Here is a 14696-nt window from a genome sequence, read left to right on the forward strand (position 1 = left end):
TTGAAGACGCAAGCGAATGTAGCGGTGATATTGGCATCGGTAGTCCAGGTTCATTAATGAAATAAAGATTGTTATCTGGTGTGAAGCTTTCCGTGTCGTGATCACTATGACAGCTTCGGCATCCAAGTCCAACCTCTTCGCCATGATTATTACGACATCGAGTGTTACCCGGATTTTATAAAGCGAACTGTACTACATGGCTTCAGTTGACCAACGGTTCTGATGATTTGATCTCCGACTCAATCTAAGGTGGGATATACAAAGACAAAAGGCCAACTTAATACGCCATCAACCACCAAATTCGTAGACTACAATAGCTTCCATCTTCCCGAAACACCCAATGTCCATCATTGTCCTTCTATGTCGTCTTTGTTAGACAATCTCCCGGTCTCCCTCCTTGGTACCCTTCTCGGTAGTCTTGCACCGTTAGATGGGTAAAGGAATGAAAGAGTCAACATACCTTTTGACTGCCAGGGCCGTTTTCAGCCCAGAAAGTCTCAAAGTCAAGGCCCATCTTCTCTGCAAACTCGGCTGCGGGAAAGAGGACCGGGCCAGTGGTCCACTTGACGAACCGACCTCGCTCGTTCTCGATCAAGGTCACTCGAGTCTCCCCCTCCTTGAGACCATCGTTGGCCTCTCCAGGGTTGCCGGTATTCGTGTCCGATCGTCTGGCGGTTCTGAGGTTGGCCTCAAGGACCTCGACAAGGTGCTTCGACTCCTCGACCTGCTCTTGGAGGTCTTGAATCTTGGTGTAAAGATCACGGAGCTTGGCTTCGCTAATGGAAGGCATTTCTGGTGCTTTGAAGTTAGCGGGGAACAGAAGAGAAGATGTGAACCAACCTGCGTGTTTTGAGGTGAGGTCTTGTGTGGATGTGAGAGAGTGTTGACAAAGAGCAAGATGATTTCTGGAAAGTCCAAAATGAAGTTGATGAAGAAGGATGAAAGAGTTGAGGAGTCAAGAAGACGAAGGGTCAGCTAGAGGTGGTTTGGAGAGGTGTGGAGCGTGTTCCCTGTCACACAGCGCTTGGCAATGGTCTGGCAGTGGCAGGGACTGATGGTTATGCAAGAAGCACTGGCCTTCATTCGTTGAGACTATGATTCACATGGGACTTGCTCAGTTGAGTTGGTGACTTGGACGACAGTGGAAGTGTTGGAAGGGAATCCAAGGAGCTGGTGAAAGTCCCGCAACGAGATGAAGGTTGATGATGCACAATTGAGTTGACAAGTGATGAAAGGGCGAAACATAGAGATCGCGTTCAAAACTGGTTAAAGAATAGCAAAAAACGCTCCAACGGAATACCGTCGATCACTTGGAAACATGGAACTTTATTGACTTCATTCGTCTTGATCTGGCCGTGATTTACAGAAAATGATAGAACAATCTTTAAGAACACATCAAGAGGAACTCGTCTACCACTGGAAACATGTATGATCTTCATTGTAGTATCAATCCATTGTTCTCTCAAACATTACATGAACATGTCAATTTAGCCATGAAAGAGAGATACACCCCGAACTGAGGTTTTGTTACCATTGTTACTGGCCCAGACCCACAATTTGCTCTCCAAGGCGACCACGTCCAAGGCAAACCTGAGGGAGTCAGGCGTGCGGCATACGATTTATCGCCGTGAAGCTCGCCTTGACTCATGTTTTGAGCACTGATCCCATTGAACAACCACTCTTGTGATCACAGCGTTGATTGGATCTTTGCTGCGCGCAAGAAAATCAATCGAGATTGGTGAACCGTGTCAATGTGATCACGTCCGCCGTGTCGCAACAACGAAGCTGAACGACCAGTCATCTCATCTTGGACTCACCATTGTGGTACCTGATCCCGACAGGAACCCGTCATTGATGGATCTCAAGAGCGCAAAAGAACAGCGCTCGCGTCCAATCCAACAGCGCATGAACACCACTCACGGCCATCAGAATTGAGTTCAGTCCCCCTGCGGCCGCAATCACGAGCGATGTTGAAGACACGCGACACGCCAGAAGGCAGCAAGAAGATCACGCTTCTCTTGACTTACGGAGGAAGAGCAATCGCAAAAGAACCCTGAAGGGTACGTCGCTGTCTCATGCCGCTAACGATCGCCGACCGAAAAACATGGGCATCTAGGGAACGAAAGCGATCTAACGAGCACAGAAGAGTGCCATTATCAATGCCATCGCGAGGGTCAAGAGAAAGGATCACACGGTCAACAGAAAGTATGACATCTGGCCAAGAAATTCCGAGCACCACGAGAGATGCGACTCCGATGAGCGACCGACACCTGTCATCAGCCTTTTCGTTCGACCCTGAGCTATGCTGAGAGTCAACGAGAATCTACCGAGCCACAAGGGGTTGACTTGTCCACCACAAGACGACATTGAGCCCTCGAATCTCCTTTCACCGAGGTCAATTGGTTGCAGCATGCTCGGATGAAAGACAGACGCGCATCAACGAGCACTTCCATGGCGAAATGGCAGAACCGATGACGACTATCTCGATAGCGATGAGGTTCAGAGTAACAGCCGCCGCCGCGAGGTGTGAGACGAAACCCTCCCTCCTCCTCAGACGCGAAGTCCGCCCAAGCACTCATTCCCAACATCAGGTTGAAGATCCAAAGCTTCATCAAGGGGCTATAGCGTTACTGGCCTTGGAGGTCTCACACCGCGACTCAGTACCACTTCCAGAGAAGTGTTAAGCTCAAACTCGGACTGGCTCTGCCCCAAACATTGTACTTTGATTCGATAAGATATTCAGCGAAACAGGGAAAGGTGAGGCAATCTGAGATTCTTAGATCAAGGAGATCTTCAGTTCTCACAACTGGTGGTGTCGAAGTTGAGATTCCTCACCTAGTCTATCCGATGAGCAAAACGTCACTCAGGGGTGAGTTCCCAGTACTTTGTGAGCAAGACCACTACCCACTCCTTCAGAGGTCCATGGACTTGCCATTCCATTCATTTGACGACATCCCGTATCGCTCCACGCCTTGTGGTCATGATTTGTACCATTCATCCCCGCCCGATTCTCACCCACGCGAAGCTGTCTCTAACTCTTTACCAGGATCTCTTCCAGTTTGCGCATGCCCTATCCCAATCGAACAGGATTAGCAGACGTCCTCCTTTCATTGCTCATTCTTCCCGACCGCTACCTCATCAACGACTCTCCCATCCCGACGGATCCTTCGATTCCGCAGTTCCAACGACGAGATCTTGTTTCGTTGTGGGTTATCAGCAAGGCTCTCGACAAAGCATCCAATAGCCATTCATGGAGACAATGGTCACAGTGGCGAGCGTGCTACAATTCACTGGCGAGACAGTCGACGTGCAGCCACCGAATTGGGAAAGACTGTCGAGGGTCAAAACATTGCGAGTTCTGAGCGGGATCAAGCCAAGATACCCACGCACCAGCTGGATCAAGGATTGATGAAGACTCTAGAACGCACAAGGATATGATCCAGTGACAATGTCTCAGCTTCCGCCCTTCCTTTGACCATCAAACTTTGCCAGAAGGCTGATGTCGCGGGACGAGGATGTCCCGAGCTGGTTCCCCATAACTCGAATCTTACAACACAGCAAGAACACCAGAGGGCACGCGTTCGGCAAAGGAGAGCGTGAAGCAACCATAGCCGGCACAAGAGGCAACCCACTGCAGCTCAGATCGGTTGGTAAAGACCGTTAGACATACTGCCATCACCCCCGGCGACCGCAAAACGAGACCGATAAAAGATCATGAGGGGGCCGCACCCATTGCTGTGCTTCAAGCTGGAGGAGAGGAAATGAGAACGTTCAATTAGTAGTGGTTCTTCGCTGCGATGGTATGAGGAGACCACGTTTCTGGAAGGTCATGAGTCACAAACAAGCAGTCACCCCACAAACTCTTCTTTGAGGACGGCAACCAACGCGCAGTAACCGCAATACCTGCATCTTAAGTCCGTCCCGGAATCACATTTGAGTCATTCACTCGCCGCCGCCCTTGAGTCCAGTCGTATCCTCAGCGGACGACACGCGACCAGATCGAACTTGATGACCTCGAATACGACGATGCCTCTCACAAGAACCAAGGGGCAAATAATTTATCTTTCACATGCAAGTTACACCGCCATCGAAAAAATCCTCTCTTCAATCTCAAGCACAGGAACGGTGTGAGTTGCTGACCTCCGAATCGCCTCGAACCCATGACTCCAGAGTCAGCCCCTTGTATTGCGAGCGGCTTGGATCATCACCAAATGCAACAACTGGAGGAACGGAATGGTTCAAAGATGAACAGCGGCCCGCATTCTGGAATATGGCCCTGACGCTGCTCATTTTCCGCCTCTTTCTCCGCTTCACCGATCGATTTGTCTTGGCCTCCAACGGCAGCGCCACTCCGAGGCTTGTTCCCGGGATCCCTGAAAGAAGCTTTTCTGACCTCCCTTCCGCGCATCTTCTCAATTCGGATTCACTGTTTGCTTATTCACCGGTATATAACCCGTTTCGAAGCGCCACAGCATCATGGCTGTTAGTAGATGCCGCCTCCGTCTCGTGGTGGTCTCCGTCGATTTTTCTGAAACCCATCAGCCAAGCAGTTCCTCACCTAATGGTTCAGTCACGCCAAAGTTGGTCACTCGTTGATTGCCAGCCAGTTGACTCCAGCATGAGATTTACAAGCAGTGGCAGAAAGATGGACTCAGGATAAAGTTTGCAGTTTCTCAGTGTTTCTCATTCAGACAAGGAGACTTGGCCAAGTTGTTCAAAGACGCATAGGTTTCGTTGCCTGGCAACTCAACCATTCAATCCCTCGATATCCTCAATGACTGATGGAATTTAGGAACTCAGATGCAAGACCTCCACCAAGCTCTACTCCGAGTCAAGACCAAAGCCGCCTTTCAGATTACCTTTCGAAGTCGATCCCTTCCGAAACTGCCTCGACCTACATCACAAAGCCTCCCACGTCACAAGCCCGATCTGCATCCATCTTACACCAGCGACAACCTCACGCTGTGTCAAAGAGACTTTGACCCCGAAGACCGTAAGCTACGACCATCAAACGAAGCACAAATTGCGAACCTGACTAGTCTTGGAGGGAATGGTCTGCCGCAAGGACCAAGACTCTAAGCTTTAGAGCTTTGGTTGTCTTAAAGCGAACGTCCACATTTCCGCACCGCCTCATATCAGGGGCTAAGGTTAAATGAACAGCACCAATAGCTGGAACTTCATGTCGCAAGGTCTATATCGTGCAATTATTTTGATCTTCAAAGCTCATAGATCTGAGGTAATGTTGCCCCTGGCGGCTGTGCTGCAGGTTTGTGTCTCGTGAATATTGTGCAGTGACAAGACATAAAGCTCATTACTGCCCCCACAACTGCGACTGTGAACAGAAGTCAAGCAGAATTCAACCAAACAAGCCCTTGAGACCTGCGACTACAATCGTGCCAATGGCAAGCATACCCAAATTCTGCCGTCAGACACCCGCATCCCCAGTCTTCCATAGCGCCCGAGCCACTGCAAGTGCTCCACGAACATGGCCAACACCAGCCACTTCTAATCTCCAGTCACACAAAACCGCTTTTGGAGCCGCGCGATTTGCGTAAGATCGAGCTAACGATAGCGCAGATGTCGCGGTCAGGGCATGCATGGGATTGACATTACGGCGCCACCGTATGTCCCGCTAACGCGTCCGCTATTTTCCTCACCCCCCAGCCTGTCTACAGATCTAACTTCTGTCGGATTAGACTTTGGTACCCATCCACGTGTCCTCCACCGTGAGCACGTTTCTGTGTTGCCGCGTCCAATCGGATAAGGCTTGTCGTCCGAATGGGGGAATTCCATCTCAGCATGAGGAAGGTTCGCTTGACCCATGACCCCCCGATCCGCTGCTGGGCGCTTTCCGACATTGCTATTGAATGACAGGGTTCAATGGATAAACAGTGGATTGCGGGAGCCAAAGACTTGTGACATTGGGAGCCGAGCACGAGGACCGCGATCACAAGGCACATCCTCATCTCGTCTGCCGAGTTCATGCAGAAGCAGGCTGGCTACATCGATCGCTACGAGCAGTTCATTGCAATTATCTTATGCAGTGGTTTTCATCTGGTCAACTGAGATAAGTAATGTCACAACCGAGATAAGTTAAAACGGGAATCACTACCCCGCAGTGATCATACATTGAATGCCCAGATGCCGTCCCCAGATCAACATTTACCGAACACTGTCGCGCGATCCAGCAATCCACACAAACTTGTCCACCCAATCTCATCCTCCAGTTGCCGGACCGATCACCCAAGAAACTCAGGCTGCCTCACCAGGTTCTCCCAATCTCCATCTGGGTCGATCTCTGGGTTGCCATGTAGATTCACAACCCGTCTGCTGGTCGCAATGGTGCGCAGGACATTGTCAATCACTGTCCTGTCCGGCTTCTGGAGCCCATCATCGGCATGGTCTTCTTCTTGCAGGAGCCGGTATCTCTGGTTCGTGGTTTCGATATCTCCAAAGATCAAGAGACTTGACTTTTGTCGAGTCAGCGCCACGTTGAGACTTCTCTGCTCCGCGACAAACGATGGCCCGGTTTCGCGGGTAACACACAAAGCCAGAACCACAATCTGAGCTTCCCGGCCTTGGAACGTGTTGACTGTTGAAGGTGTAACATCCCTGAGTTGATCGTCGTCTCTGAATCGCTTCCGGATTGCTGCAAGGTTCGCTCGGTAGTAAGTGATGACGGCAATGTCGGCGGGGTTGAGCTTGAGGTCTTCGATCATCTTGACCAGAAACTCAGCAATCAGATCAGCCTGTCGAGGATTGAATCGAGTCGCCTTGTGAGGGTAGTTTCGGCAGGGACATTTGAGACAATTGAAGAATACGGGCTGGATTCGATCCGCACCAGCCGATGGGATGTGATGCTCAATTCGTAGGTAGTTCTCGACTTGCGATCCGACCGGAAAGTTCTTCAACTGACAATATGGACTGTACTCAAAATAAGGGATCAAATGGGGGTAGACCGTGTTCAGTGAAAGATCGAAGAGACCTTGCGCCATTCGATGCTGGCGGTAGAGATTGAACACGGGCCATCCCAGGTAAATGAACAAATGGAACCAAGAGATGCGGTAGAAGTTGGCGAATCTGTTGGTGGGAAACAGCTTTTCCTCTGGTGTTTTGTCGCGTCTGTCCTTGCCGGTATGGAGCAACTCCATGGCTGTCGGGAGAACAGGGGCAAGCTGCTTGGTGTCGCCAAACATGATCATGGGTCGAGGTGTATTGCCGAGAACCAACAGACCATCGGAGCAGAAAAGCGTGGCAGCTTCATCAAAGATGACGCCGCGAGCCACCTCCGAGTTGTATGATCTGTAGAGGAAGGAGTTAGATGTGGCTGGAGTCGTGGCCACGACATTGGAACATTTGATGACCAAGGCCATCAAATTGCGCAAGGGTTTCTCGTAACTTCCGGTTGAGTACAGTCTACGCTTCTTCGCCGGGTCCTGCTCCTCTGCAAACCTCACAAGGCCAGAAAACTCGGAAATTTTGGAGGGCTTCACGCCAGAAACGGAGAGTCCCTTGAGTCTCTGGTGAAGCTCCCAAAGTTCGCTGTTGTCGTCCGAGGTCAATTCCGGGACAGCGCTTGAAGCCAGAACCCGCAGTGTCCACCAGCACAAAGAGTTTTCGAACCTCCACGCCGACGCGCTTCGAGAGCCAGGCTTGAATCGCAGTCCAGCCAAAGCTCGGAGACACTTATCCTGCTCATCCTTGAGTCTGTACCCCCGGACGACCATCAGCTGATTGACGGAAACACCATCGTCGGTGAGCTTCTTGATGATGGACTTGGCCAGGGCGTCGGTGCGGTCGAGGATATTGTCAGTTGCTTCATTGGAAGCGGCGCTCAGGTAGACGTGCTTGATGGTTGTGTTGAGGCACATGAGAACTGTGATGGCCGAGGCGAGGGTCGACTTTCCAGTACCAGGAGGACCAGAAACAATTCCGAGACCGAAATGAAGGCTGCTGAAGTACTGCTGCACCTTGCTTCGATCACCTTCGAAAACAGAGCCAAGGCAGGTGTCTCGAATTTCGGCGGGTACATCTTTGAAGAGATCAAACGGAGGCAAGTTGACGTTGGCGCCGGAGCGATGAAGATTCCAGAGTCCCTTGCCGATCAACAGCTCATTGAAAATGGCCTTCTTGTTGGACGCGAGAGGATCTCGCTGCATGGTGACAGGCCAGACCTTTGGATCGCTCAGACGATTAACAGCATTGACGCGAAGCTCTTCCCCATACGCGTTCGATTCGCAGATGAGTTCCAAGCAGTCCCGGTCAAGTTTCTCGTTGACTCCATCATATTTTTCGTGAGCAATGGGCGAGAAGTCGTGTCCTTCGCCGGTGTCCGGGCGCAGCAAGACCAGCGGAATTCGATCGTATGAGTCAATGTTTGACGGGAGTTCTGAGTCGCCATAGATCACAGGCGATGCATCCCAGACAACAGAACGACGTCGGGAGTCATTCGCCAGGAACTTGACTTGTAGCTTCGTGTAGGATCCCTTGAGCGCGCGATGAACAGCTCGCCAATGCCGATTTTGCTTGACATGTTAGCTTGGCCATAGACTGGGACAAGTTACTTACGAAGTTGTTTCGCGGGGGTTCCAGGAGACACAAGTATCTTGTCGCATGTTTGATGGGTTCGTTGCCAATCTTCTAGATGAGCGCCGGCATCTCAACATCGTTGACATGTTCCAGGTCGTGGTGAAAGTCCCAAACGTCTTGAACGTGGATATGCGTCCAAGCAGTGTCTCTCTCGTTTTGGTTCTTGAAACGGGTTGTTTCGCGGAACAGTATTCCTCTCGTTCTGGGGATTTGTCTGTTGTATCGGTCCCAGTTCCATCTCTGACTGTACAAGTTAGCTGGGATGTAGGGTGAGGCAGCAAGACTTACTCATCACCGAATCCATAGTCGCCAGCTTGGGGCCGCTCATTGATGCCCTGGATGACTTTGTCAATGTCATCTTTGCTGGCCTTCACCAGGAGACTGAAGTTTCGTCTCTGGAGGATCTCTGGTAGGGAAATGACCCCAGCGATCGGAGTATGCTTGTTGACCCACTCATCAACAGTCGTGTTCGCTCCATGGAATGGAAGGCCAAAGCCGACGACAGTGGCGTTGTACTGCGGCGAGATCTGTATCTCAATGAGTCTATATTCACTCAGTTCACCCTCAAGGCCTGATAGCCCGTTGTGCTTCTCGGTAAGCTCGCGGGTGGTCGCGGCGAAACCTTGTGGCGGTAGCTCGATTTTGACGTAGTAGACCGCTGAGTCTTTGATTGCATGATCGGCAGAATACCAGCTCCAGATACTTCGATCCTTGCTGCGAGGGAATGAAAGTCGAATGCCTTTTGTGGTGAGACTGATAATGATATCGGACGATGAGTGAAGCTGGATGAGTTTCGGGTCGCCCTCGTCAGCAGCCTCACTGAGGATAAGGCTACAGGGGATTGTACGAGACGTCATCATACACGCTGCTCAGGCGGAGGTTAGGAAGAGAGGAAATGTCGTTGGTGCAGACTTGTGATGCATGAGAAGCCTTGTTGTTTGAGAGAGGCGAAGCTGAGGCAGAAAGGAGCGGGGCACGGGAGGTTGCACGAGGAGCGGCAGCGAGCGAGAAAAACAACACTCATGGAGGGGCCAAGCATCAGTGAATCACGCTAGCCTCTTTGGGATTGATGGAAGATGCTCGGTCTCAGAGAGCAGGGTAACCAGGACAGCCCATCTCATTCACTCTGGATGCTACGCTTTGGGTGTATAGTAATTTTCAAAACGTCAGCACGCTAATCAACTCGATACTTTGCTGAGAGTGACCAGGTTGAGCAGAGATTCCTTCCATATCAGTTCGCCATGTAACGTCACTCGATCGGTAAAGTATGCCAATCCAGGTTTTGCTAGCCAAGAGACAGGCTTCCAAGTTCCATCCGGACAAGATTAATCAGCTTTATTTGACTCTTTCAGTCAGTTTTTGACTTTTGTGAAGTTGCCAATGCCATGGGAATTGGGATAGTCGATCTAGTAAAGAGGGAGCACTGTCATTTTTGCCTTCAAGGTCATGGTCTCCGGAGATTTAGACGATGCACTGCTCCTCTAAGCTCCTCAACACCGATGTAGACAAACATCAGTAAGACAGAGGTGATAAGGCATTCGTAAACAAGCACAATTGGTACCAAAAGTCGCTGGCTTGGCTTGTACTGATCCCATGATGGGAGGGTGAAAAAGGGTACGTACATTGAGCTCCAAATTTACAGGCGGTAAAACCACTGAAGTCCACTGCAGTCCCCTGAAAGCAAGGTCTTCAGAACGGCCACAATTCGGTACGTACCTGGACTCAGCATTAAGGTATGCGCGGGAAGCACAGAAAAGGTACGTACCTTGCCCGAGGCCCAAAACCTTGCCCAACAGGTCCGAATCCACTATTGATCACTAAAATCCACTATAGTCCCTGAAGCTCGCTGGAAGTCGGTTCGTCAAAACGCCTCAACACCAGCACACCTCGACGTGGCATCGAGAACGGAAGCGAGGTACGTACCAAACTCGGGCCCGATAGATTAAATACCCCAACAGGCGCTAAATCCACTAACAATCACCGAAGCCCACAGAAACCAACTGGGACCCTCAGAATAACACATCATCTCGACTTGGCTGGCCACAAAAAAGGGGTGCAGAACATGGTACGTACCTGAGGGTCAAAAAGTCCAAATCACCCAGTACCTATAAGTCCACTGAACACCGGCCCGTCTCCCGGAAATCTGGTGCGGAAGACGGCTTTGACCACCGGCCGTATCAAAACCGTGTTGGCCCAAAAGGGTCAATCCCGTCTACGGCAAATTGTGGACAACGCCCTTGGAAATCCAAGACAATAGTAAGGGCATGCAATAACCTACTCACCAAACGCGGCTTTCTTCGTAAGAACATAAACAACTTGATGAATAGTATTACTGTAAGTAGTCTCATTTGAGAAAACATCGGTTCAAGCATGGTGCGGTAGTTCCCAAGGTCAATCTTTCTTCGAGACCATTCGCATCATGAAATATCAAGTTCCAGTCCAGGTTCAGCCCCTGAAGAACGCTAGAAAATATCTAAGACCATAGCTCGTGTCACATTGCAGTTCATAAAAGCGTGAAAAAGAGTCGTACACATTCAAACTATATATCGACTTATATACGGCGAACTTTGCTCATCACGCTGCAACGAACGAAAAGTCTCAAGTAACTCCCACACTACCATCTCAATTGCCGTCCTCTGAGCGAGAAATAGAGTGAGGCCCCCAATACATAGCCACCAGGTCATTGGCAATAAGCCATTCTCGATAGATGTCCGGAAGATTGCGCTCGCGGCGTGGGAACTGGTCCAGGGTCCATGGAAACTCGGGCGCTTCTTCTCCAAGGTGGCAGACTGACCAAGTCAGTGACAGCATCATCGATCGAGGTACAACTTGGACTTACAGAACCTTGTCTAGATAGCGGACTCCAATGTGTAGTGGAACCGCGCGTCGCCCACATAGTACTCACCCATTCTTTCAAAATCGTTACATACTCGCTCTATGCAACTGTCCTTGACCACCTGGAAGGTTTGGTGGTCGAGCGATCCAAAGTAGGTGGCCACATCGAAGAAATATTGGAGGCGGGCATAAGCGTCGTTTGTGTCTACTTGGAATGCTTCCGGGTATTCGTGAGAGGCAATGACGCTTGGCATCGTTGGAAACGGCGTAGGGGACTTGCTGTGAGATTGTACGGTATTGGTAGAGAAGATCGGACTTGACTGAGTTGGTGGGTCGTATCGATCCAAGAGCAGACACTGGCACTGACAAGGCCCAACAACCACGATGCTCCACTAGCCGCCTGCGATTCTGTGCTTTCTCCACCTCTCATATCGTGAGCTACCAATCGCTCACTCACGTTGGTCGGCGCTTCTCTTCTCCTTTACATCTCCTCGAGTCGCAACTGTACCATCACGTTCGACACCCCAACTACTACATACAGAACGCAAAATCATTAAAGCAACGCCTCTCGACACTTACCTCACGCTCGTACCATGGCGTCACCCAACACCAGCATCTTTCACGTCTGGGCCCATCGAATCCGGGGAAGAATTTTGACGAACGATGAGACCTGCTTCGAGTACATCGCTAGCAAATACGGCATGCAAAGCATTGTCAGTGGGATTTGCTTCGGCTGCGGTGCCCATCCCTGTGAGCATTCCGTCTTGCAGAACTTTCGAGACGTCGACAGGCACTGGCAAGAGTATCTCCAACAGGGAATCACCGAATGCAAAGTGACTACCCGGTTTCCCGATGGGGTAAGCCAACCTCTCACGGTGATGGAAATCACACGCTGCTCGGTCTGCAATAGCAACACCCACCCAACAATCATGTGCCTCAAGCTCCTTGATGACCACTCCAGTCATTGCCCCATTTGCCGCAGCAGCCAGCACGGTATAGGCGACTGCCCGACTTTCCTTAGGATGAACCTCAGCCGACAAGTTCAGTTGCTTGTAGCGGATCGCGCTGGTCTTCCCCCTCTGGTTAAGGGCTTTCCTTGGTGGGATTATCTTCACCGATGGATGAATGACCCAGTCTCTGATAACAAGGTTCTTTCTGGGTTCCCGTGGTCGGAGAACTTCGCCAAGGAGATCACCTCGAGAGAAGGTGGACAGTTCGTCAAGAGACTTCAAGCTGTGTTCGACAAGGATTTCGATCGATCACTTCTGCCGGTGGATGAGAGCACTCGCACAATCAATGGTGTATACACCAACTTGTGGTGTCCTGCCAACGTCCGAGGATGGGTTCAAAGCGCCGGGTCAGGCGGCCAGTGATTGTACATACTGCGGCCATGTAGTAAGTCCACAACCCTTTCCATCAGAGAAGCGACAAGCTTTCTTTCCAGGTTGACCACATGCTAACACATCGGTCTTCCAGCAACACGTTACTATTCGTTCCTGAATAATTGGAGCATTGGGCCAAGCTCATGGAGGGGACAGCCGTGGGATACATGACAGAGTCAATGATCGATCTTGTTTGCTATCCTGTAGCCTGAAGTGGCCAAGAGTGATTCCTGCAATGCAACAATAGCATGAGTGACAATCATTATGTGTGACAAATAGACTCTAGTTGGACAGTGCTTCAATCTATTAGGCCAACCTTTTCTTCAACTCTTCGTTCTCCCTCTCTAATAGTTCATACTTCTTCTTCCAGTCATGAACCTCTCCCGCCTGTCCAATGATAATCTCCCCCAGCCTCTGGATCTCCTCCATGGTAGGTGCCACCCAATAGCCCCTTGACAAGAGTTGTCGGCCTCGGTCGAGGCTGGCGAGCTGTCTAGACGAGCCGGCCACACCCTGCCCTCCCCATCCCAGAAGTGGCTGAAGACGTCCTTCATTGTCTGCAGGCGCGCATCCGTAGGCAGAGCGCTGACCTTGTGGGAGTGATCGACCTCGTGCTGGTACTCCGTGATGGACTTTTGTGTCTCGCCACGATAGACCTCACAAGAAAGCTCCACTGTCCAGGGGAATGCAGTGGGAATTGGCTGGTCCTTGGTATGAGGGGCTGTCAGAATCTTATGAAGCCAAACCCACCAGCCCAAGTCGGTGAGGATTGGGGGCATGCCAGCGCGGTCTGTCACGAGCAACTGGACCTTTTGTCCCATGCTAAGGCGAGAGAACTCTCTGCAGTTGTCGGTAGCATGGCTCTCACTGTTGCAGAACACACATCCACGAATGCCAATGGTAGTGATGCAGTCCTTCAAGGTATGACAGGCGCTGCCACACTCAGCACAGAGAATCTCGGCCACCTTAGGTATCTCGACCACGCAGCTCTCGAGGCTACCTTGAGCCTTACGTGCCCGGCTTCGGCGGGGTTTGCCGAGAGATGACTCCGATTCAATCTCCAGCTGGAGACGTCTGGCCTCAGCGGTGCGGTCTGGCCGGGCTGCCTGAGATGCGAAAGTGACCTGGGACGTGCTGGGCTGGCCTTTCTGAACCCCATGTCTTTCGGTAAGAGTCGAAGCGCCATCGTTCGTGTGTCGGTTCCTATCAGGGCCAATGTTGCCTCGGCCAGAACCGGATGCTCGCTAGATGCGTCAGTATGTTTAATGTCTGCGAATTTGGTGTGCGAAACACTTGTCTAGCGCTGTGTGTTCATTGGGTGCGCAATTATCAGACATAATGGATGACGGTCGTAAAATAATGTTCAGCCGGACAAGGAAGTATTGCTTTCTCGAGATGTTGATTCTGGATGCGAAAGTAAAATGGTAATGTACGTTGGCCCAGTTTGTGTAACGATGGTTTAGGCCAACATCTCGTCGCACAGTGGGCGTACCGAATGTTTGCCTCTTCTCGGTCAATAGATTTTCTCAAATTCGTGTCCCCTACAAACGTTATTTTATAACTCTTATTACTGATAAATGCCCCCAAGTTGATGAACGATAAGTTATCGCTTATTAACTGTCAAATTTATGATTGTGCCTCTACGTTTTATGAGGTGCGCATTGAGCGTTCCATCAGGGTGCAATCGTACCACACCACAAACATTTAAAATTGTCAGATAGAAAAATATAATCCCACTGGCATCAGAAGTGTTTAATTTTATATTATCTTAAATCCGTTATTGGATTCAGCCTCGACTGCAACCCCTGGTCTTGGTAAATGAGAGATTGGTCGTCCCCAGGGCTTCTTTCGTTGATTATACTGTGTCATGTTGTGATATCGTCTCCAAGC

General features: G+C 50.6%; 5 protein-coding genes across 5 annotated transcripts; 1 reads left to right on the forward strand and 4 right to left on the reverse strand.

Annotated features, from left to right (window-relative positions):
- Positions 1-372: 372 nt before the first annotated feature.
- Positions 373-790, reverse strand: FMAN_09921 (uncharacterized protein; the record flags this gene model as incomplete). The annotated part of the gene is made up of 2 exons (XM_041820537.1): positions 373-417; positions 461-790. 2 exons carry the CDS (start codon positions 788-790, stop codon positions 373-375), a joined length of 375 nt encoding a protein of 124 aa, XP_041686407.1.
- Positions 791-6239: 5449 nt separating this feature from the next.
- FMAN_09922 (uncharacterized protein) lies at positions 6240-9446 on the reverse strand (the record flags this gene model as incomplete). The annotated part of the gene is made up of 3 exons (XM_041820538.1): positions 6240-8525; positions 8665-8833; positions 8878-9446. The coding sequence occupies 3 exons, from the start codon at positions 9444-9446 to the stop codon at positions 6240-6242; spliced, it is 3024 nt and encodes a 1007-aa protein (XP_041686408.1).
- Positions 9447-11211: 1765 nt separating this feature from the next.
- FMAN_09923 (uncharacterized protein) lies at positions 11212-11678 on the reverse strand (the record flags this gene model as incomplete). The annotated part of the gene is made up of 2 exons (XM_041820539.1): positions 11212-11378; positions 11495-11678. 2 exons carry the CDS (start codon positions 11676-11678, stop codon positions 11212-11214), a joined length of 351 nt encoding a protein of 116 aa, XP_041686409.1.
- A 339-nt stretch (positions 11679-12017) lies between these two features.
- FMAN_09924 (uncharacterized protein) lies at positions 12018-12797 on the forward strand (the record flags this gene model as incomplete). Its single annotated transcript, XM_041820540.1, has 1 exon — positions 12018-12797. One exon carries the CDS (start codon positions 12018-12020, stop codon positions 12795-12797), a length of 780 nt encoding a protein of 259 aa, XP_041686410.1.
- A 353-nt stretch (positions 12798-13150) lies between these two features.
- On the reverse strand, positions 13151-14143 carry FMAN_09925 (uncharacterized protein; the record flags this gene model as incomplete). Its single annotated transcript, XM_041820541.1, has 2 exons — positions 13151-14046; positions 14098-14143. 2 exons carry the CDS (start codon positions 14141-14143, stop codon positions 13151-13153), a joined length of 942 nt encoding a protein of 313 aa, XP_041686411.1.
- Positions 14144-14696: the final 553 nt, after the last annotated feature.

The sequence above is a fragment of the Fusarium mangiferae genome (assembly GCF_900044065.1).
Source record: "Fusarium mangiferae strain MRC7560 genome assembly, contig: FMAN_scaffold011, whole genome shotgun sequence".
NCBI lineage: Eukaryota > Fungi > Ascomycota > Sordariomycetes > Hypocreales > Nectriaceae > Fusarium > Fusarium mangiferae.